The sequence below is a fragment of the Plecotus auritus genome (assembly GCF_963455305.1).
Source record: "Plecotus auritus genome assembly, chromosome: 2".
In the NCBI taxonomy this organism is placed as follows: Eukaryota; Metazoa; Chordata; class Mammalia; order Chiroptera; family Vespertilionidae; genus Plecotus; species Plecotus auritus.
Window position 1 is genome coordinate 32823091 of NC_137771.1, and position 24085 is coordinate 32847175.

Below are 24085 nucleotides of genomic sequence, written 5' to 3' on the forward strand. Positions count from 1 at the left end.
GATGGGGAACACGCATAGGACGAAGTTAGCACCCAGGGGGAGAGTGGAGGAGAGTTTCAGAGGGTGGCTGGGCATATTCATCAAGTAAGAATGGGTGAGAGAAAGGCCTTTGTACGTTAGCTAAGCGTACTAAATATACCTAAGTAATAATAGGTCTTTTTTTTTTAATTTTCTAATGACAAATAATCTAAATTGAGACCTGGATGAAGGTCTCTAAAGCTTCCTTTGTACTTTCAATACCATATGAATTGATGGGGGGCGGGGGAGGCACCTCCATGGGGAATCCGTGTGTTTCAGGAGCCAAGTTTGGGCCTGATTCTTAGAAGATGAACTGCCTGCCCCCTCAGAAGCCTTTCTTCAGGCAGGTCATCTCCAGTCCTTTCAGGCCAGTCTCCTGTTAGCAGGTTTCTCACCAGGACCCTAAAGGATGTGTGTTTGTTCTAGCATGCTCTGGGCCCATTCTTGGGGGATGCTAACAAGAAAGGCCTGCCTTGTGTGCCTGGTAGACACCCAGCAAATATCTGGTGGACTGCTTGGTGGACCTCTTGGTGGGAAGCTGCCTTGCCCTGCCACTCCCCCGGCTGCAGACAGAGCTTGGCGGGGCCGGGCTGCATCAAGCCCTGAAGCAGACCAGCTCTGGCGTACGCTTGGCTTACCGCTTTAGCCCCTCTGCACTGGGCCTGGGCCCCATTCTAGATGCCACCCAGCTAGTTGAAGGTGTGATGTGTCTTTCAGGGGCTGATAGCTGTGATCACAGAATTTGAGTCAACCAGACCAGCTGTTTGGTTCCTTATGGATACTAGGTACCAGAGCTATTACTTTTCCTACCTAAGAGATAGAGACAGACACATGCACACACAAATACACATGCATGTGTGTATACACACACACACACACAATATCCGTGACCAGTTAGTCCTCTTGTTGGGGGTGTTCACATTTCTGTAAAAAGACCATTCTAGTCCGCACCCCCCCCCCCACCTCCACATCAACACCACTCCCTCTGTTTGCTCAGAACCCAGGGACTGGGAACCAGGGGTGTTGAGAGTTACTTCTCTCTGGCCTGATCCAGTGCAGCAAACCTTCATTATGCCACTTACTGGGTGCCTGGCCTGTCTAATCCTGGAAGACTTCCTGGACCTGCTGTCTTTTGGTTGGGCTGGCAGAGCAGGTAGAACAGCAGGGGAAACCATGGGAGGAAGGGGCACGAGGCAGCATGATTGACTGCTTGGCCAACCCATCAGCATCGCAGTGGCCAGGGCAGCTGGGGACTTAGGTAGAAGGGACTGAGTTGTGTGTTCTCACTCCTCCTCGTAGTCTCATGGCCCACCCACCTTCACCCTGTCATTTGATAAATGAGGCACATGGGGCTCCTAGAAGGAGGGGGTTGACCTGCTCTTGTTCACCTGCTGTTTTTTGTAGAGGCTGAGCTGTTGCACTCTTTTGTGTCAGCTACAGAGTTTGGTAGAGGGGAAGAAATGTGGACTTTGCAGTCAGATAGGCCTAGGTTCAAATCCCAGGACTACTACTTTCTGGCTTGATTATAACCATGGGTAGGGCAGCTTCCAGGGCTTCATTCTCTTCCCTCTGACATAGGGGCGGTAATGCCACCTACACCCTGGGACTGTTGAGCGGACCAGGGATGAGGCACTGGGAGGCACCTGTTAACTACCAGCTGTTGCTTCTCCTGTGGACAGTGCAGGAGAGAGAGGGGCTATGGCGAGAGCCCATCATCTCTGGAGGAGTAAAGCCCTCTATGGGGAGGGGAGGGAGAGACTCTCTCTGACTTCCCTGGGGCTCGGGAGGGCTGAGACACAGGCTCGGCCGTTGCAACCAAGCACCTACCTGGTGAACAGGTGTAGGTTTCTCTCTTCCTCGTATGTACTCAGTTGCTAGTGACCGGGCCTGGCAGGTGCTTGGGAGCCGGCTGCCAGAGGCCTCCAAACAAGATTCTCTGCCTTCCACATCTTTGGCACCACTGGCGCCTTGAGTGGGAGGCAGGCTGGCACCCAGATTTCAGGCAGGAGAGCAGCGACACTGTCAGTCCCCCATCTAATAGCTGGGTGTGGAGGGCTGCCCGAATGGACAGCGGCCGACTAAGTGCCCAGCTCCTCAAGTGCCCAGCTCCTCGTGGTGTTGTTTGGTCCAATTTCCTTTGCATTGTGACCTCATCATTCTTTATTTGCTAAACCCTCTGAGCAGGCAGCAGTAATAAATCAATTAATGACTCCGATGAATCGTTTAATGGCTGACAAAATAACACTAAAGCCAACAGCTTGCATCTCTCCAGCAGTATCAAAGGACGCTGGTTGACTGGGGTGGGGGACAAAACAGAGACTGTTAGCTAAATTAGCTCAATTAGTGCATGCTTTAAAGGCTTAGGTGGCATCTGCTCAGCTCTGAGCCTGTGTGCCCGACCCTGCAAACCACGGCGGTAGGCTGCTAGCTGGCTTCCTGGCCCATCGAGAGAGCTCTGGGATTCCCGGCCCCTTCATCTATCTGCACAGCCCTCCCCAGCCAAGTGTAAACTTCCCTGCGCTGATATCAGGGGACGCTGGTGAACTTTCATACGGTGCACATCGGTCTTGCACGGCGAGGACCAGCCGAGGGAAAGTGACTGTCCCCGCTAACTTGGGTGTCAGCTGAGCCAAGTGTACACTCTCATTCTTGAAAGATGTTCTGAGGGCTATGCCTTTAACGATTGCTTTTAAACTCAGCGAAAAGAAAGTTTCTAGAAGCAGCAGGTTTTTTGTTCTCTGCACACCTCAGTCCTGGCAGGATTAAGTTGTCATTGGAACTAAGCGTGCGTGTGCGGGTCCACGCCAGGGAATTTCCCACTTTCCAGAAGCAACTGCCAGTGCTCTTGTTCAGGAGCTGTCACTGGCCTACTACGACATGTTTGCAGTTTTAAGTAGCACCTTTAAGACAGTGAGGAGGGGTGTGTGTGTGTTGCTAATGGTGTAAACCAGAGCCTGAAGCTCATCTCTCTTTAAGAAGAAAACCAGCGTTGTATGGATAGTGTGCTGTTGATCCACTCTGCACTGTTCATTTGCGGGGGCACCTCCAGCCCTTAATCTCCTTGTCTTGCGTGTACATGCCTAGGACCGGCGTCCTGTGCCGTGTAGCCCAGCTGGGAGGTGTTTGCACACGGGGGAGGGCGCCCTGGCTGGTGTCCAGGGTATAACCAGGTATTAATTACACAGGACTCCACCTCTTACACAAACGGTGCCCTTTGATCCAATTCCCAGAAGAAGCCGGATGCTTCCTGGGATGGATGGGCAGGGCACGGAGGATGGTGGCCATGGCCTTCTCAGCACAGGGAGGCGAGTTCCCCTTTCTTTTGGAAGTGTTGATTGGAGTGTGCCCCTTTTTTTTCATTTCTTAAAAAAAGAAAAGGTCTTTTCCGGGGAGGTGTGGGGGCTGGGTGGAGGTGGGCAAAGGGAGGGAATGGGGGACATCTGTGACAGTGTTAACAATAAAAAAAGGAAAGAATTGGTATTTTCCTAACGTGGGGCAGGGAGAGGCTACTCCTTGGAAGGGTGGCTTCTGTCTAGCAGAGGGTCGTGTCTTCCAACAGCCCTGGCCCCTTCCTCCCCTTCCTCCTCTGTTCATGGAGTCGCCTGCCGGTGCTGTGTTGCTGGCTCAGAGGCTTCTGTTTGCTGAGCGCCTATCACGCCTGAGCCCCTTACCTGAGAGTCATATTTAAGTTCCCTACACCCCCGCAGAGGGTAGAGGGTTCCCCTCCTCTATAGATGACAATGAAGGACTCAGAAAGGTAAAGTGAGGTGCCCGAGAACCCCAGCTCCCGGAGCACGGAAGGGCTGGGCCTCGAATCTAGACTTCTTCCAGCCTCCTGTAAGTGTTATTTCAGAACGCAGACCAGAGCGGCTGGGCACAGCAGAGAGGCAGGCTGTGGTTTTAGCAGATCTGGACTTGGCTTCCATTCTGCCCACTCCAAGCCATGTGACTGGGGACAGGTCCCTGGACACCTCCGAGCCTCCGTTTTCTCATCTGTAGTCCCTGCGGGGCTGTTGGGTGGATGGGGGACAGAAACTGGGTAAGCCTCACTGAGGTGAGCTGGGCCAGCGGGGTCAGCAGTAGCAGCCTCTCAGACTGGGTGGGCGGCTCCCCTTTGGCAGAGCCCCCTCTTGGGGTGGGAGCTGAGTAAGCTCAGAGCCCAGCCTGTAAACCAGAAGTGGGATTTGTGCTCCGAAGGAGAGGCTGTCAGAAGGCCTGCTTTTTTCAGGGAGGGCTAAGATGACAGCAGTAATCTCTCCCTCCTATCACCTCCCGCATCTTCGAGTCCTGTCGTCCTTTTAGGCCCTGGCTTGAGTGCTACCTCTTCTATAAAGCCTCCTTGATCCCCCTAATCCCTGCCTCGCAGCGCCCGCCCAGAGCGCCTCCCCACATCCCTCAGTTCTCTGTCACTGAGACTCATTCATCCCCCAGACCTTGAGGGCAGAGCCTGCCTCTGTCTTCCCATCCCAGTAGGCACAGTGCATCCCGGGCAGCCCCAGGAGCCAGTGTTTGCTGAATGCATCTAACGTGTCTGAAGCCCTCACAACCTGTGTAAGCTCCCACCTTCCTTGTTTCTCCTTCTCTTTCCAGGGTAATTTGCCAATTAGACCCAGCAGACTCCTCAGTGGGATCTTGCATTCTTACATACACACACATGCACACACACACACACACCCCTCACCTGACCCCCCTTCCTTAGTGAAGGCCAACTTGGTGAAATATTTGCCAAAGGAACCAGAGTTAGGATGAGGTCAGTCTACTTGGGGAAGAGCAAGACATACATGATGCCAAACGTAGAGGATGCGCTGTGCTAACCTTATGTTTGTAGTGACCTGTGTAGCGTTTCTTTTCATCATGTCAAAAAGCACACAGACCTCTTGTGAACTGCAGGGTTGGTGGTGGGTGTGGGCACACCATTTTTTGGGTTTCTTGAACCCAAGATCGGGGGTGAAGGGACAGAGAGACTAAGTGAGAGTCGCTTAGGACAGTGGTCGGCAAACTCATTAGTCAACAGAGCGGCAAAGCGCAGCTTGTGAGCCGCAGTTTGCCGACCACTGGAGCCTTAGGAGAATGCACTTCTCTGTGCCTGTTTCCTTACCGGTAAACAAAGTGACATCTTCCCAGGGATGCCGAGGAGTAAGTAGCACCCCTCCCCTCTCCCGGTCTCTGGGATTAGTTGCTTCTCTTTGCATTTCATCTGCGTTCTGCATTCATCCCCTCACCCCAGGAGACAGAAGTGAGATCGGACTTTGGAAGAAGCTCTAGTGTCAGGACACCCTCCCTTGGGCCCAGCGGCCTTGCTCTGGCTGATTGGGCCTTCTTTCACCTGCACGTGGCCCCTTTTCAGGTGGCTTGGCTAAGAGCTCAGTGTGAATGCCCCCTGTTTCCTTGGAACAGCAGGGTCTCAGCTGCCTGGTGTAGAGCTGAGCTGAGGCCCAGGGGCAGGAAGGTTTGTCCAAGTCACATGGTAGGTGGGTTCTAGCCGGAGTGCTACCCTGACCCTCACTCAGTCCAGGACTCCTCTCTTGTGTAATCCCCAGGAGACACCAGGCAGCACTAGGTATTGTGACTCCCTTTAGCAGAGAGGAAACTGAGGCTGAGACAGTCAGCATGGCTCTGATGTGGCAGAGTGGAGACCAAGCCATGTATTTTGTTTTGTCCGTGGTGCGGTTTTGCCACGTCCTGACTGAGCCACCCCAAGTTGACATAGCCAACCCACCACTTCCCCCATGCCACTCACCCTACTGCTCTGACCTGGAGCAGCGTTTGGTGGGCCAAGCATCTGCCGCTGGACCAGGCTGCCCCCGGGCTCTGGGTGAGCATGCCCTCCCTCCACGTGACAGCCCCTGGCTATTGGGAGGCAGGGATCCTGTGTCAGTCACTCCTGTGTGTCATCTGAACCTATTTTTAACACCAGCTGGCTCTGGCTCTTCGCATAGCAACCGCTCTGCCTTCTCCACGCTGCAGAATTAGAGCCCCCGTTCTCCAAAACCAAGTCTCCTGTGGTCTGTGCATAAAACCCAGAGGCCTCTCCTTGTACCTTTCCCTCTTTTGACCCCACTCTCTCAGTCTTGGCCTTTGCACCTGGGTGATGCCATTTCCTCCATTCCCTCAGTGACATCTTCAATTTGTCAATGGGGCTAAAATTCCCTCCAGGAAACTTGGCCTAGAGGGACCCAGGTCACTCCAGTGTTGTGCACAGAATGGTCTTGATGACACCAGTGCAAGCGTTCCTCCCTTTCCCGGACACGAGCATCACTCAGCGGCCTTCGTTTCTCACTTGTCCTCCTCCTGTAGTCAGTGCAGGGTGTCCTCACTCCCCTCCGAGACCCATTGGCACATAGCCAACTCACGTACCCCAGCGTCCCGGGTGCTTGGCCATGTGTGTTGGGTTTCAGTCAGAGAAGGCTGCCCTTGGTGGTTTCGCATGCTGGCCCCACGCTACACGCCAAGGCCTGAGTATTGGGGTGGGGCGAGGAGGGAGGGGATTTGCAGAACGAAGTTCTATTTTGTAGCCTTGTAAATCAGTCAGGAGGTAGGTCAACCTGGCAGGAGTCCCGAGGTTCTCTCCAAGCATTTGCTACTCAGTTTTCCAGGGGCTTCTTGTGCACAGAACCATTTTTAGACAGAGTAAAAAATGGGGGGGGGGTGTCTCATGCTGGTTGGAGAGTGAGGATAATGGGGGTTCTTGGGGTGAGGCTGGTATATAATACCTTATAGGGAATGTCCCCTGGACCCTCACTTGTTGGCGGATGCACAAATGCTTGTCGCCTCCCACGAGATATCACAGTACTAGATGGGAGGCTGCTAGGAGCTATCTTGGTTCCTCTCCAGGGGACTTCTTGCAGGGAGTGAGGAAAGGGCCCAGCCCCACAGCAGGGCTTGCCACGTCTGTTCATTCTTGGAGCCTTGGGGTATCTGGGTGTTGGAAGGTGTGTCAGGGATGCCTTGGGATGCTTGGTACCGGGTAAGGCGGGGTTCTCAGAGGCCGCTCTTCTGCTCAGAATTCTTCCCTGATGTCTGGAGCAGAAAGTCCACATCCCTTAGCACAGCTTTCAGGGCTCCTGACCGTCGCTCAGATTCCAAGGCCGGTTTGAAGCCTGCTTTTCCACCAGGGAGGGTGAGAGAATATACTTGCTCTGGGGCAGGGGAGGGCTCAGGTACCCCTCACCACTGAAAAACAGATTTGGATAGTGGGGGATGCCTGTGGTTGGAGTGGACCTGTGCAACCAGCTGGCTGAGAACAAAACTGAAATTCTTTCAGAGCTTCAGGCAGTTGTCTGAAGGCACCTGGGACTTTCCCAGTTGACTCTACCCAAGAGGCTTCGAGGAGGCAGCTGACTGGAGTGGGCCACGCCACCCTGCAAGGCCTGTTTTCTATTTAGAAAGAATTTTAAGTTAGTTTTGTAAAAATGCATGAGTTACCAAACTGCATGCCTGATTGGATTCTGCCTTTTTAGTCCATGTATATGTGCACATGTGGGTAAATGTTGGCGAGGAGGGCCTGGGGTGGGGGGAACCTAAATGTCATTGGCTATTAGCTCAGGCTCCGATAACTAGTGGGTTTGTGGGTAGTTTTTAATCTTGGATCTCTGCGTGTCCTATAATGCACGGAGGAGAGTTAACATGCAGGGTCGTCTGGAATGAAGATCGCCCGCCTGTTCATGTGTGAGCTACTATTTGCAGTCCCTGCCCCCTGGATGTGTGGACTGGGCTGGGGACAGCAGCTCGGGAGAAGGGCCCTTTAAGTCATCTTCTCTGACTCCTCCACCTGACATGTGAGGACACTGAGGCCAGGAGTGAGAAAGGACCTGTCCATGGGGTCCCAGCTAGGACTGAGTCAGTGTGTGTGTGTGTGGGGGGGGGCAGGGGGGCGGGGTTCATCTCTGGCTTCTGAGTCCAGCCTTCTTTCCTCTCCTGCTCCAGTGGTGACTTCCATCCTGTGCAGCTACCGCAGCCCCAGCCAGCTGTAGGCCTCAGTGCGCGTCAGGGGGGTTTCAGTTTGGGTTTTGTGTTTTTAGAGAAAACGCACATGAGACGCTTTGCTGAGTGCCTTAATGGGAACTCCAAGTCAGAGTTGGAAACCGCAGGGAGAGGCCGATTCCTAGCAATCCGGAAAGGCCTGGCTCCAGATGGCCAGGTTTGAGCAGGTCTTTGAATAATAAAAGTCATAATCATTTATTGAACACCTGCTGTATGCCCACACTCAGATGGGCAAAGCCCTTGCTATTGAAGTGTAGGGGGGCAGTGTCATGTTAATAGATGTGTGTGTGTGGGGAGGTCCCTTGGATTAGATTTTGTGAGAAATTATTTTTTCTTAACCTTTATTCACCCTGTAACTCCGGTTGCTGCTGTTCTTTTTTTTTTCATGATGTTCTGTCCTTTGGAAAGTTTTCATTATTCACATATTTTTCACTTCATAATCAAAGAAGAGCAATAACTATCATAATTTAGGATACAGATTTAAGCACTGAAGGCTACTTAATGCTGCAGCTGGAGGAGGCTTTAAATGACAAGTCATCTCCTCGGCTTCCTGCCACCTTCGTCACTGCTAACATGGCCTGCTTCTTAGGGGGAGCAGAAGTCCTTGCTCCACCCAGATGTCAGCGAATCACACGATCCACTTACTAGAACCATGGCCACCCAGCCCTGACATTCCAAGGACTGTGGACCACCCACCCACTCCCGGTTTCTGGAACCACTGACTCCTTCCTGATTTCATGGGAAATGAGATCTTGGAATGAGCCACGCTCCCAGGTTCAAGTTTTCATTTAAAAGGTGTGGTTTTTTAAAATTGTAAGATATGTTTATGTTGTATTCATAATATATAAAGAGCTCTTCTGTATCACTAAGGAAAAAAGGCACATACACAGTTAGCAAAGGGCATGAATGTTTTACCGTAAAAGTAGATCCACAGATGGCCAGTGTAAACCATTTCAAAAGGAAGTGGTCCAAAGATAAGTCAGATGCCAGTTTGTAATTAGTAGGTTAGCAAATACCGATATAATGCTGGCTATTTTTATTGATTAAATAATGATACATCTATATTAATAGTTTCAGTTAAAAAAATCATGTTTTCTTTGGCCACGGCATTATTTAACAAATTACAGTGACAAGTTGTTGTTTTTTACCAGTACTTTGCTGTGTTCTAAAATAGGGAAGTGTTTTAAATTAAATGATATATGCTAATTTAAAGAACTAAATTGGTGAAGCTTTCCAGATCTTTCTTTATACTCACAGCATTGTTTCTGAAGGCTGAGGAAGAGTAGGTCTGGACTCGCTGAAGAAGGCACATGGAAAAGGGTTGTCTTGAGCCTGCTCCTTACACAGATGTTTGTTTCCTCGCCTGTAAAGTGGGGGTGCTTGTGCCTGCCTCAGAGGACCATTCTGAGGGTTCAGGGAGAGATGGTGTGAAAGCACCAGCCTTTTCTGAGCCTCAGGCCAGATGGTTTCCACCATCCACCCACCAGGGCTGGGCCTCCACCAGATCCCCGCACCCCTCCGTGGCAGCCACACCCTTCCCATCCTCATCCCAAGAACAAGTCAGCTCCACAAAAGAGGGTTTGGCTTTCCCAAATTGATAGCCACTCCCACCCACTTTCTCATCATTGTTGGGGGACTTGAACAAAGATGGAACTATATAGCAAAGACCATATCTTAGGAGGGTGCCTCTGTTTTGGAAAGATGTCAGTTCTCCTTTAAATTTTTATATATAGGAGTGGGCAAAAGCAGGTTTAAGTATCCACTTTCGTTGGTGTTTGGTTAAATTATCAGCCATCATTAATGAAAAGATAAATCATAAGGATACGAAATAATGACAATAATGATGGTAAGAAGACAAATAATACAATAATAAATAATAATAATATGAGAGCAAACCCTGTGTTTCATTTGTTCACCCCTGTCAAGAATGGCTTTTTCTTTTGGGAAGGAGGTGACTTTTATAAATGATCTGAAGTTTGGAGGGATAAGTAGATAAAAATAGACAAGAAAACTTCTATTAAAGAATTAAAGGAGATAATAAAACACATTGTAAAACCGATCATTTGAATGGACTCTTAGAGACATAGGAGATAATTTAAATGCTCAGAAACAGCCCTTTGTAAGAATTTTGTCTCTGGTTTAAAATGACTGGGGTAATTGCAATTGACTATTTGAGGAGTAAAATCATATTCTTTACCAAAGTGATATCCTGAAGGATCAAAGAGTTAAATGTAAAACCAGTCTTTGAAAGAACTGGAAGAAAATATAGGTGGGTGTTTACCTTGCCCCATTGTTTTTTAAACTTTTCTGCTCCTGCTGCTGAGGCGTAATTGTTGGCTGTACATCACGAAAAGTTGCATTTTCATAAAATCCCCAACCACAAACAAGCAGTGTAGCTATTGGATAACCTGGCATATTCCCCCAGGCGGCCTTCATCCCAGATAACAGGATTGGGTGGCGGCTGCGTCTTGTGGGTGGGACTGTGGCCTCAAACCTAGGCAGATGGGAAAAACCTAATCTATAATGTTTGGGATGTTTACAACACATTATGGCAGCCAATGGCTACAAGCATTTTTAAAATATGCAATACCTGACTGTTTATTCAGGGCACTGACTTCTTTTCCCTTCGATTGTCAAGTAAAAAAATGAGAACAGCCAGCACAACAATAGCCATCCAGTGTGAATGAATCAAAATTAGAACTTTTCTTTTGTCAGCCGCAGAATTTTGGCAATAGTGTCATGAGATGAAAAAGGTGCAGATCGCTGCATTACAGGATGGTTGTCAGAACCTCTTTAATGACAGAGAAGGAAGATTTGCTTTTCTCTTGGCAGAATCATTTTGAAACATTGGGCCAGAGTGGTCAGCCCAACCCCACCCCATTCTCTTTACTTAGGGTCTGTTAAAATACCTACTGTGCGCCCATACTGAGTCCTCCTTGCTTCCAGATTACTGAGCTTTCCCATTTTACAAAACACAGCTCACTTAATCCTCTACAACCCTGACGATCAGAAGGGATAACAACCACCCCCACTTTTTATAGGAAACTCCCGCAAAAAGGCCAGCTGGCTTGCCCACGCCACCCCTGCTGTACAGGCACCAGCACTTGGACCTGGTGGATGGGTTCCTGGGGGATCTGTTCGCTTTGCTGCATGGAGTGTGTGTGTGGAATTCACACATTGCCTCATCCTCCCATCAGAGTGGGAAGTCAGGAGTTGTCTGATGCCTATTTTCTGGCTGAGAAAAGGGAAGAAGTGACTTCTTCAAGGTGGTGGCAGGCTGCATTTATGAGAGAAAAAGAGGCATTCCTGACCCCAGTGGCTCACTCTTGTCTCACAGAACCAGTCAGACCCCTGGGAGATGATGAGTGATTCCGTTTCAGATTCTCGGTCATGGTGGGGTTTGGGGACCCCTGAGGCCCGAGGTGGGCTTGCTGCAGGAGGAGCACCTGGGAGCTTCAGGCTCGGTGGGGAGGAGCAGGGCACGGGCCCAGGCAGGGCCGTCGGGCCTGTGTGGTCCTGAGCAGCCCGCCCTGGCCTGTGCCAGCACGGGGCCAGGCACAGACATGCTGACCACATGAACAGGTGGGACACAGATTGCCTGGAAGGAGGCCAGGCTGAGGCGAGCAGCGTCTGTTCACCCCTGGGAGGCATTTGTTGAGGCAGATGTACCAGGTAAATGCCAGAATAGCAGCCTTTAAAAGGAAAAGTAATGATGACCCCCCCTCCCCCCGCCCCCCACACACACACTGTGCACCTCCTGTCCTACAGCACCAGGACCCTGGCAGGACCAAAAACACACCTGCCCTCCCTCAGCCCCTCCAGGGGCCTTTCCCAGCTGGGCTGTCTGCTTACTCATTAAGTTGTGGGTATTTATTAGGCTTCTCCTCTGTGCAACACGCCAGCCTCTTAGAGAGGGACAGACACTTAGGAAGCATTCGCCTGCCCTGAGGAACTTCGTAAAGCAGCCGGGTGGCTCAGGCAGGGCCTCCTTGCGTTCATATGGCCCACCCACTACAGCTCTGCAGTGTTCATGCAACATGGTGGGCGTTCTCCCATTTTAGAGACGAGGAAATGGAGGCTCAGAGTTCGTCACTTGCCTAGGAAGGGCAGTATTGAGGGGGGTCTGTGGAGGATGTAGGCAGACAAGGAGATGGGAGGGCGGGGGTTGCAACTCTGTCTCTCAGGAGGTGGGGGCAGGGGTCAGAATTCTCTCGTCATGGGTGCAGCCTCTCTAACTCCTCGCTTCCCTGTCTCCACAGAGTGCAGCAGCAGCCCCAAGCCCAGTGCTTGGCAACATTCCCCCCAATGATGGGATGCCTGGAGGCCCCATCCCGCCGGGTTTCTTTCAGGTATGTGCTGGGCCCTGGGTTGGTCCTGTGCTCCTTTCACTCCAAGCCAGTCTCCAGCGGGAGGGAGGGAGAGAGAGAGGAGTAAGTAGTAGCTCAGTTTGCCATGGTCTAAATACCGTTGTTTTATGCTGGTTCGAGCCCGTCCCTTCCCATCCCTTTCTCCACCCCTTCCAAAAACCGAGGAGGGGAGAAAAGAGATGGAGAGCAGACTCCTCCTGCCTGTGCTGGAGTTTGTTTTGTTCACGCCCGCTTCACAGTCAGACACAGCCGCCCCTGGTCAGGCAGGCGGTGGGGCTGCTTCCAAGTCCACGTGGAGCTGTCTTTTAACAAAGGCGTTCTTTTCCTTAAACAAGTAAACCGTTCTTTGTTTCTGTTTTGTTGCTGCTGTTGTTGTCATTGTTTACTTTGCCTGTCCAAACTACAAACCTTAGGCATAATCTAAAAAAAACAAAAACCCACCATCCTGGCAGGTCTCAGAGTCCTTTCCCTCTGGTTAACCACTTGATTTTTTCCGAGTGTGATCACAGACGGCGCCCCACGAGCATCTGTGCCCGCACTCTGCCTGCCAGAGGCAGGAGCAGATCCCACGTTGGTCGAGAGCCTGGCCTTTTCCAAAAGACACCTTGTTGGGCTCTCAGGGGCTCTGTGTTGTCAGGGTTGGGTGTGGCTGCCACCTCCTTTGTGCCTCCTCCTCCTCCCCCCTCTTTGCACCTCCTCTTCCACCTCCTCCTCCTGTGCCGTCCCCTTTGAGGGGCTCATTCCATTTAAACCAGATTGAGACGGGGAAGTACAGTCTTGGAGAGGTGTCGGCATGCAGGGCTGGAAGGAACTTTTATGATGAAGCTCTTGAGTGTAGCATCCATTCTTTCAGACCTGTATGTGGCTGGGCTTGAGAATCTGCCGAGTTCCCTGAGCCTTTTGCAAGCTTAGCGCTTCCAGATAAGAATATGGAAAGAGCACTTGTGTGGAAAAGAAGGCAAAGACTTTTCTGTGAAGCCCGTGAATTCTAAACTGTAACCAGTGAGGCAGAGTCCAAGGACACTGGTGCTCAGTGGAAGCCAGAATTTCACACCATGTGCCCAGCAATGAGTTACGGGCTGCAGGGTGTAGGAGTTCCCGGGCACTGGAGTATCTGAGTAAACATGGGATGGATGCCTCTTAGGGATGTAAAGGACAGGAGACGACCTGGAAGACACTTTTGCTTTGCAAGATTTCACATTTTGATTGATGTTAACTCCCAGGGGAGGAGGGTTAGGACACAATGCTCACCAGACAAGAAGGGAGACACTGAAATAGGGATGTTACCTGCAAACAAATAGCATATGGCCCACCAAGGTGGTGGTCAGGGGAGTGAGAGGGAATAGGGACGGTGGTTCAAGGCACTGGGTGGTCACCCATGGTGTATGCATTCCTAGCATGCTGCCCAAACTGGGATCTTGTCCCAGGGATAGAAGTGGGCACAGCCTCAGAAATCAATGTGTAGGCTCCAGGTTGGACTCGACTGGGCATGGCCTGAGGCTCAGCTTGTGGTAAGGCCACAGGCATTGGGAAGAGGGGCCAGACTTCAAAGAGAGTGAAACGTTAAAAATCCTTGGAAACCCATGGGTCCAAGGAAGACAAGAGCCAGGTAGGCTCTACCTTTCTCCCAGAGGGAAATCCAAGGGCTGCAGTCTGAGATGGTCATCCATACCACGGGACAGCCATCTTCTGGCCCCTGCATCCAGGGCATCCTGCACCCAGCTAGTGGTCTTTCCCACAGGTGTTCTGTCTGGGGCTTCTTTCTCAGGATGCCATGATGCCCTTGATCGAATGCAGATGTGGCTTTCCTGCCTGGTGGGCTGAGCCCACCCAGGGACCAGGCTCCACCTGTGTGCATCCCTGTTGAGGCTGGCTGTCATCTGGGTGCCAGTGCAGATGGTGGGAAGAGGTGGGCAATAGCTGTATTTTTAAAAATAGGCCATTAACTTCTATTTTGGCCTGAGTCTGGGGCAAAGCGAGGTCTGCCTGATATGTGGGTAGCTCCCTGCTTCCTGCTTTGGTATAATTGTCCATGGTTAAGGCTTAATTCCAGACATACTTCTTGGGCCCTCCCCTGTGACGTCCAGGGGTGTGTGGTCAGAAAGTCCAGACTGATTCCTGTCCTTATTTAGCTGCCACCAGCCACCATCACACAGGGGTGGCTTTTGGACCCTCTTGACTTGAGGTATTGTCTGATCCCCTGTCAGGCTAAACTGTCAACAGCTGGCTGAATCATTGGGCAGAGCTGGGTGCCCTGGCTCCTCTGCTTCCTGGGGTACTTTGACCAACACCCCACCCATCCAAGGGCATCATTTCCCCATCAGTCAGATGAAGGTGGATGGGGTCCTTCCCGGCCATGATGCTGAACCCCTCGGGCTGGGTCACTGCTAAGGAGAAAGGGTATCATTCTTGCAGGAGTTAGCGGCTTCCCATTTCCGGAGCAGGCCAGCTCACAACAGGAATATTAGTTATTGATTGCCGGCCCTGCCCCTCACTCATGTTGCAGGCGGCCACTCTGATATTAGAAGGGAAGTAGAGATGGTATCCAGGGTTTTATCTGCTGCCAATAATTGCACTTCTTCCCCCGCTTGGCCACTGCCTGGGCAGGCAGCTCTGCTGTAGGAGGGTCTTTGCACTGAGGAGCAGCCTGGGTTGGCTAATCCAGCTTTGGCCAGACCCTGTCCCAAAGTGGGCAGCCCAGTTTTCAGGTCAGCACTCCACCCCCAGTTGGTGCTAAATTTAGAAGCCAGCCGGGCTGCCAGGGTGGGTGGGAGGGAGCAGCTGTCCCCGTCCCCCCTCCCCCCTTCTGGCTCCTCAGGAAGCAACAAATGGGACTGACTCCCTTCCTCGGGCCTCTGACTGCCAGGCTGTGAGGCTGCTCCTGAGGTCAGAAGGTCTGGCCTTCTGTCTGTTTACTCTTTCTTACTTGATGTTCGGTTTCCGAGGTGGACAGTGCCTGCCTGGTCCTGTGGCATGAGATTGTGTCTAGTAGCAGCAGGTTGAGGGCTGACAGGGAAGTGGTTTGGGACCCAGCCATATTCACTGTTGGGGAATATTGTGGGGCCCTCGGGGTCATGGTAGAACTTAGCAAGGCTATTCTAATTCTATATATTTGGTGTAAAAAGATTGCCATAATCTTGGCATCCTGGCACCTGGTGTCCAGTAGGGCCCCAGGAAATGTTTGAACTGAGTTTATTTGTGTTGCTCACATTACCAGGAGTGGAGCCAAACCAGCCCCAAAGCTCTAGATCTGGCATTCTGACCAGGCTTGGAGGTCAAGGGTGGGGTTCCGGAGTGGGGAGGGGAACAGAGCAGGAGCCAGAGGCACCTGTGTTAGTGCCTCACCTCCTCTCACACACGTGCTGAGTGACTTTAGGCAAGTTGCTCCCCATCTCTGGGCGCAGTTTCCTCACCAGTAGGTGAAGCCAGGTAGACCAGATTGTCTCTGAGGGCCCTTCCAACTTGGATTTTCTGCTTTGGATCCAGATGGATGTTACATAATCAAGCAGCAACATTTTTTTTTTTTTTTTTTTTCATGCAGCTGAAGTCAGTTGGGCTGCACATCTGGCAAGCTCGGCTTGGCTTTGACCAGGCCCACTGGTCTGGGTGGGTCCCCAGCACCCTTGGCCCTACGGTGGCTCTAAGAGAGGCGCTGCCTAATGAGGATGTCTAGGTCCAGAGCTGGGGAGTTAAAAGAGGGCAGGGGTCATGGAGAAGGGAGTACTGGGTACAGGCTGTTTTGTTCTTGTTTTGTTTTAAATTCCAATAATTGTTTTCAGTTATGTAGTGTTTTTAGACATGCGACTTACTTTCATTTTGATCACAGTTGTTTCTGCAGAGGAGGCATGGCTGACTGGGAAAGTGAGACTCGGGAAGGTGACTGCCCAAAGTCACCAGCCCAGGGCTGTAATGGGAGTCCAAACCCAGGCCTTCTGGGTCCCGCTCCTAGTGCTCCAAGTGTGGATATCTGCAAGTATCTCCAAGTCTAGAGGAAGAAGAGAGACTAGAGAAAAAGATGGAAAAGATGGAAGGAGATGGAATCTCTAGCCATCTTCTCTTAAAAGTAGCCAGTGCTTCCATTCAGATGCTAGCTCTGATTGGTTAGTGGTGGCCGCTGCTTAGAACATTGTGTGGAGAATGATTCTGAAGCTGTGTCCGGGCCTAATGGATACCCACTGGCCAGGTTTACCATGAGCAGAGGCACATGAACGGTAGTATTGGCCATCCCCAATTTTCTCCAGAATTCTCATTTGTAGATGTGGAATGAAGGCCCACAGGCAGGCAGGACTGTGTTTGTGGCAGTCGTGGGACTGAGGTGAAGGCATAGGGCTTGGCTCTAGGCCAGAACTGGGTTAACCGTAGTCTGCCCACATGAGCACTCAGCCTACAGAGACTTGACAGGTAAGCCCATGCCCTGTAGCAGCAGGAAGTGAGAGACTTGCCTGCCCAGATAAGAGATTAGGGAGGGTTTCCTGGAGGCAGCACAGCCCCGGCTGGGACAGTGTCCAGAATGAGGTGCTGCCCAGTGGGAGACGGAGCTGGAGAGGTTGCTGGCTTTTGTTGATCTTGTTGGAGGGTGCAGGCTCTCTCTCTGGTGGGTACTGGGGAGCCACTGGAGTACCAGGTCTGGATAACACTTTGGCCAGGTCTGCATTCCAGACAGTTACTCTGCAACAGCTCTGTTGGCTCTGAGGAGGCAAGGGCCTGGGTGCTGAACACATTGACGGACGTCAGCATTGCAGAGACCCAGCCGAGGTCATAGGGCTAACAACGGGGCCTTCTCTGGAAAAATAGCCCTGGGGGACCCAGCTCCCTTTGCCAGAAGCTCAGCCCATCCTGCTCTGAACATATTTTCTGCTGTGATGGGGGCAAGAGGGGTTGACACATTCCCCATTCCTGAGCCCTCATTCCTGCCACCTTGGAAAGACAATGAGGTCTGCCTCCAGAGAACCCTCCTGTCAGTTACGGGGGTGAGGAGAAGGAGCAGATGATGTGTATAGTCCAGGAACCAAATAAATGACTCAGAAAACAAAAGGGAGAGAGAGGCACACACGACCTTGGACCTTTCCTATTGCGATTATAGGGAGCACTTCTCACCTTCCCCAGAAGTAGCTGGGGTTTTCTGGGAGAGCAGCAGCCTCAGGGGCACTGATGACGAACCTTCCACATGTAGAAGGTACTCAGCCTCTGCGAGGCTCAGCCCTTAGATTCAGGTCCTTGTGAGAAAACAAGAGGGAGACCAGTTTGAGTCTTTATAGGGAAGACATTTCTACCACTTGCCAATTGACAGTGAAGCAGTGAGCTCTTTGGCCACTGGTGGTAACTGAGCAGAGACTAGATGCCTAGCAGAGAGCCTTGGAGTGGGGTGCAGTGTTTCCAGGGTGGGTCAAAGCCCAGTAAGTGAGAACAGGCCCGTGCAGCAGCTCGGGCAGGTCCTAAGAGGCTGGCCGAGGACTGTCCATTTCCTGCCTTCCCCTCTAGCGGAAGCAGGCAGCCGTAGCCGAGTGCACTGACATTCCTTCTGCCAGAGAGCCAGCAACAGGAAGGACTTCTCTGTGCTGGCCAGGGCCCGTCTGGGACTCAGGAGCCTTGGGGAGAATTAAACCACCTTGTTTTTGTGCTTTTCAAAGCCTGCTGCTAGGGAGGATTGATGATTGGGGACCTGGATCCCCATTTGATAGATGGTGAGTCTGAAGCTGGAGCCTAAACTGTGTGAGACCTGGCCAGGCTGGTTGATTAGCTCTTAGCCCAGGTGTGGTCTCTAAGGACACAGTGATCTCCTGGTCACCTAGCCCTGGGGAGCACTGCAGACTAAGGAAGCAGACACAGATCTCACCGTCTGGTGGAGGAGACAGGCAGAAACTACATGGAGGGTCCGTGCCATGGGGCAGGCAAAAGGAGCAGCCAGCCTGGCCTGGGGGCTGTCTGGGAAGGCTGCCCCCAGGGGCTGATACTTGAGCTGAGGCCCTAGCAGGAGGCAGTTGGGGGCAGGCAGCTGGACGCCAGGATGGGATGTAAAAGGGCGAAGCTTGGGGTGGCAGGAGGCCTGGGTGGCTGGGCTGGGTGTGGGAGGGCAGATCCGGGAGAGCCCTGAACTAGACTCACAAAGGACTTGAACCTGAAGATAGGGGAGCCGTGGTGTCTAAAACGCAGGTGACATGATCCCAAGAACAGCAGTGGCAGGAGGGCCGGGTCTCAGCAGGCTGGCCGATGTGGAGTCCAGGCTGTGGCCCCTCCGGAGGTGGCCAGGGCCTGAGCTGTTGTGGTGACCGGGTGGAGTAGCCGGTGCTTCCCTACCAGATCCTGATGGTTCCTCCATGGAAGTTGGAGCTGGGGAGGAAGCAGAGCCCAGAGGAGGCCCGGGGTTCTGGCCAGCATGGGACCAGGCTGGGTAGGTCTTCGAGGTAGGGGTTGTGGTGGGGAGAGGCTGAGTCTGCTGCCTTCTCCCCTGCTGGGCCCCCCTGTGGTCCTGTGGCTGTCCAGCCTAGTCCTTTCTGGCAGCCCCAGAGTGGAAGCGTCAGACCCCTTCTTAAAGTTGCTGCTGGAACACTGTCCAGATTAGAAAAGGCATCCCCTTCTGTGGTTTCATCTGACCCTGTAAGGTGGGCTTGAGAGCTAATAGCATGCCACTGTACGGATGAGGAAACCGAGGCTCAGATTGGCCAGAGTTGTTCAGGGAAAATAGGCCTGGACGGGGCTGTGAGATCCCAGAGCTTATGAACCTCTGTCTATTTGGGGAGCACATCCTCTCCCCTTTCTGGGCCCCACTCTCTGACCACAGTCCCTCGTCCTGTGTGCTTCTCTGTGGGCAGGGAGTCTGATAGATACATTGGCCTGTGTGTGAGGTGCTGTGTCTTGGGTGAGTGGGGACAGAAGCACCCCCTCCTCGCAGCCCCTGGCCCTGCTGTCTGGCTCCAGACTGACAGAAGGCAGGGTCGCCCCTGCTGAGAAGGATTAAGGAGGAAGCGGGGTGCCCCAACTGCTGTTCTCCACCCCTCAACCCCCCGTTCCAAGCTGGCTTGGCTCCTGAGGTGGAAACCCCTCCTGGTGGTTGCGATGAAGCCAGTGGTGAGCTTTGAGCCGAAGACCCCACCTGGGAGTTGGGTGCCTGGTTCCAGGCAAGGCAAGCCCTACTGCCAAATTGCTATTTCCCCCATTGGGGAGTCATCCTCCCCTCTCTGGGCCTTAGTTTGCACATGTGTCCTGTGAGGTTGCTCAAGAGGGCTTTATAAACCCCTGGCTCCTCTGAAGCATTGTGGCCTGGACTGATCTGGTCACATACCCCCACCCCCGCCCACTGGCCCCCCCCCCCCTCCCAGCCGTCGCCCGGCCTGTGTGGAAAGGCCGGGGGGCGGTGCTTTTTCCTTCTTGCCAACACCACCTCCACAAAGGTCAGGCTGTGCTCCCGCCCTGCCTGGCAGCCAGCCTGGTGCCTAACGTCTGCCCAGGAGGCAGATGACCGGCACCAGGCTCCTAGCAACAGTGGACAAAAGGTTACTCCTATCGTGCCAGGCTCCCTCAGCACCTCGTCCTCCTTCCTCAAGAGGCGGGGGGGGGGGGGGGGGGGGGGGTCCGGGTGGTGGGGGCTTGCGGCCTTGACTGGCGTGTGTGCATGCATGCGGGCCTGTTTGTGTCTGCACACTCAAGATCTCCCCCTCCCCCCAGAAAAACGTGAACTCCACATGTCGTGCCGTAACTCTCACTGATGAAATGGAAAGTTGAACATAAATCAATGTCTGCCGCCCTGTTAGCTATGCATCAGCAGTCCCTGCCTGGGAGATTTGCTCGGTAACAAAGCACCCAGCGGCTTCGTGGGCCTCGGCTGCCCCCTAATGCGGAGCCACCCCACACCAAGGAGCCCAGTGGGGCTGTAGCCAGCTCCTGGCCGCCTGCTTCTACCCACCCCTCCTCCTGCCCTCAGTCTTCGCTCCCTTTTGGTGAGAGGAGAGGGAGCATCGTGGACCTAGGAGGCCTGGGCTGTACTCCCGCGCCCTGAGACCCCAGCCGCCGGCCCCTCTCCCTGGCCTCTGTCCTGAGCTTTAAGCCGATTCCGGGTCTCCGACTTCCATGGATCTGTTACTCAGGGATTGGTGTCAGCAGCTGCCTTCACCTCTCGTTTATTAAGAGCTTGGGCTGGTTTATCCTTTTCCCCTTCTGACCTGGGTTTTTACTTGGGGTTTCTCTTAGAATTGAATTTTCCCCTGTGCCTGAGAGCTGTTCTGTGGGTTGTCAGCTCACCCACACTTTGGCTGTGTCTGATCCCCCATAAGGTTCTCCCACCTCTTGGGGGAGGGAGGGACCCTGTGTTTTTGTTTTGCCTCATCATAGTTGGCTAAGGAGGTAGACCCTCTTTTGTTTCTGTCCCCACCTTCTCTGCGAATCATGCTGAGGTTTTTCTCCTTTAAAAAAAAAAAAAAAAGGTCAAATTCCTCAGCCCTTGTAGCAAAAGACGTTTGAGGAAGAAAATTCCAGAGGAATCCTGTAATAACACGCCTTGGCATCATGTGGATCAGGATGGACCCCCTGAATGAGATCACGCCACCCCAAAAGGAAACTGCTCTGCAGGGGGCCCAGGGCCAGGGGGCTGCACCGGGGGTCGGGAGCATTCTTGTACCTGGCTGGGTGCTAAGTGGGGCTCTGTCCTAGGAGCTGGGGACACAGCAGGAGACACACAGTGGGTTCCGGGTCCATGTCCTGTTTCTGCCTCGGTTAGCTCCCCAGCTGACCTTTCCCGACAAGCTCCTCTTCCAAGTGAAGGCCTTGGGATGAAGGGAGCCCTGGCCAGGCCCGCTGGTGGCTCTGGGGACTTGTCTTCCAGAAAGCCCTGTCTCTCTCCAAGTCCAAACTGGTGGGGAAAGACTTGGTGAGAGCATGGACGGGGCACAGCCTGTGGGAAGTGCAGGCTCCGGGCCGGGTGCTAGGATCTCCAAGGGCTCCTGGACTGGGGGCACCACATCAGCTCTGTAAGCTTCACCAGATAGGCGTTCAGGAACGTGGTGGGAATAAAAGGCAGATCAGCAGTCTCCCTCCCAGGGACTGGCGTCCATGGGCGGACTCTAGCCCGGGCCAGCTACGGATCAGTGGGGTAGCTAGTTCCCCTCCATCGAGTGCTCTTCCTGTCAGTGGTGTCCCCTCATTAAAAGAGTAAATTCCAGGTTTTTGGTGAGACAGCTTTTTCTGTGAAGGGCCAGATAGTAAATATTTTAGGCTCTATGTGCCATCTGGTCTCTGTTGAAACTACTCAACTCTGCCTTTATGCTCTGAAACCTGCCGTTACGTACATGAGTGAGTGGCTGTGTTTCAATAAAACTTTATTAACAAAAACAGCTGGCAGGCCAGATTTGGCCGAGCGCCCCAGTTTGCCAGCTCCTACTCTAGCTCCACACGTGGTGTGCTCTTGGGGTCCTCCTGCTGCGGCCAACCCCTGCCTCCGCTCTGGGTGTGCAGTGTGGTGTGGGGAACCGAGCCGAGCCTGGACCTGGGATAGTGAGTCCAGGTCTCCGGGTTCCGTCTCTCCACCTGTGCACAAGGCGGGGGGCGGGGGGCGGGGGCGGGGAGGATGCGCGGGCAAGGAGCGTGTGTGGAGAGCACGTCAGGTCCTGGACGCTGCCTGTACTTCCATTTGCTGTGCTTCCTCCCTTTGTTTTGAAAACCACCGCCTGCTGATGCTGTGTCTTTGTCGCTGTGGCATAGCATGCCTCATACCTCTTGAGCACAATGTTTGCTGAGCACCTCCTGCGGGTGTCCAGGGATCCCTTCCAGGAAGTGGATTCACAGGTGTGCGGGACTCTCACTCGCCCTCGCTGGCTGCCCAGTGCCGTCCCGTCTCCTCAGAGAGGCACAGGGAAAGGGGCCAGCCGGGGTCTGTGCTCAGAGGAAACAGGGTCTTTTGATGACCTTTCCTCAGATCACCTCAGTGCCTGTGAAGATTCCTGATGTGGCACAGAGGTAACCCCAGGGGGGTAGACATTGTGCAGTCCTGCTCCCTCTAATTGGTGACTTCCCACCATCCCAGGAAGGTGGGCCACCATCCCTTGCCAGACTTCTCCCTGGCAAGACTTGTCCAGTGTCCACAGAGGGTCATGACTGCTGTGGGCTCACCTCCTGAGCCACCAGGAGCCCCCTCCTTGGTGGTTGCTTCCCAGTTGGGTGTGGCCCAGCCGGCCCCGAGGACCCACTCACTGTGCGTGTGTCAGGCTTGCATTGGGTGGGCGTGAATGTGACTCGGGCTCCCTCTGCCCTCAACTAGGTAATCTCAGCTTTAGGTCTGGCCTGTACCCCCACGTACACGCAGAAAAGACTTGTCCCCTGAGGGAACAGATAGAAGCGGGCTAGGCAGGCAGCTGTCCAAGCCACTGCCAAGGTGTTCCCATGGGTTGAAGTGAGGAACTAACTTTTCCTTGGCAAGCTGTGTGTTAAAGGGAGGGAGAATTTTAAAGCTCTGCCTCCCTCATCCCCCAGGTGTTCAGCCTCCCATTCAGGGAGGCCATGGGTGGAGCAGAGTGAGGTTTGGGGTGTCAGCAGCAATCAGGCACACCTCAGCCCTCTCCCCAGAATGGGTAGATAGCATTTTCTGTCACCATGCACGTCCAAGGAGCAAATTGGATTGTCTGTCACATGCCTTTTACTTTTACCATGCGTATAATTAATGTAATTTTATATTCACTCAATTAAAGTGACACGCCCAACAGGCAAGATCATAGAGGCCACCAATAGTGCAAGTGATCCGTCTCCCGATGCCAGTCAATAAGACCCACCCCACAGTCTTGCCAGACCCGTGGCCAGTGTCCTCAGGAGTCGGGAGGGCCAGGGATGTGTGGAGTGTTTTGTCTTTTAGCAACCTAAAACTTGGGAGTCCCCGTTCCCCAAAGGCCTTCTGCAAAGATGAAAGGCACGTGTGGCCAAAATGGTAATGAAGCGGCCTTCTGCTTGTGTGTAAGTCCTCTCGTGGCTTTCCTGCGGAGAAAGTATCACCTGGACTCCTTGCCTGCCTTCCAGAGGTGAAGCCGAGGCCCAGGGTGACAAGACAGAGTTCCCACCCTAGGGTTTGGGCTCTCCAGGCCAGAGCTCACCACGAGCCACAGCCTGCCCTCGTCTGCCCTCTCTCGGGCTCACCTCGGCACCCGGAAAGCCTGGAGATGAGTCTCGGTTCTGCGACCCCATGATTTCCAGGCAGGGGAAGGCTGCTACGGGGAACGGGGTGACATTTGGTGAAGGAGCAGTGCGTTTCGGAAATATTGAACGTAGCACATAGCTTTTATGTTCTCCTTCAAAATAAAAATCAGTGTGGGGTGGGTTTTTTTGTGTTTTTTTATCTGTTTTTTTATTTTAAGGAGCTGTCCTCCCTCACCCCAGAGTCTAGCTCAGGGGACCAACTCGGCCACCCTGTTGGTAGCGACTTTTTCTGGTTCCTTGGAACACAAAAATGTTAGGTGTACCTGTGGCTGTGGGGGTCTGCCTGCTGGCCAGGCCTTGCTGCCCTGTTTGGGCCCTGTCCTGGGTGTTCACGTGGGGTACAAGGCAGTGTCCTGCCTTGAGGAGCCACGAGGTACCCACAGATAAGGCAGAATGACTGAAGCGGACGCCTCGCATCAACAGAGCACCTGGGTGGGAAGCATCCAGGCTTTCCTGGAGGACGAATGGGCTTTGAGCAAGTCCAGCTCCCGCCCGTCCTGGAAAACAGGCGGTGAGTGGGTCCTGGAGCAGGAGGCATGGGG

The 24085-nt window shown here is 53.1% G+C and overlaps 1 protein-coding gene across 4 annotated transcripts in view; it reads left to right on the top strand.

The window, feature by feature from the left end:
* SSBP3 (single stranded DNA binding protein 3) overlaps positions 1 to 24085 on the top strand; it is a 147471-nt gene that overhangs the window by 100094 nt on the left and 23292 nt on the right. For all 4 annotated transcript variants that reach the window (XM_080656504.1, XM_080656505.1, XM_080656502.1 and 1 more), the window contains exon 5: positions 12261 to 12350. In XM_080656504.1, the coding sequence (XP_080512630.1) occupies positions 12261 to 12350 (90 nt within the window). The remainder of the gene's footprint in view (positions 1 to 12260; positions 12351 to 24085) is intronic.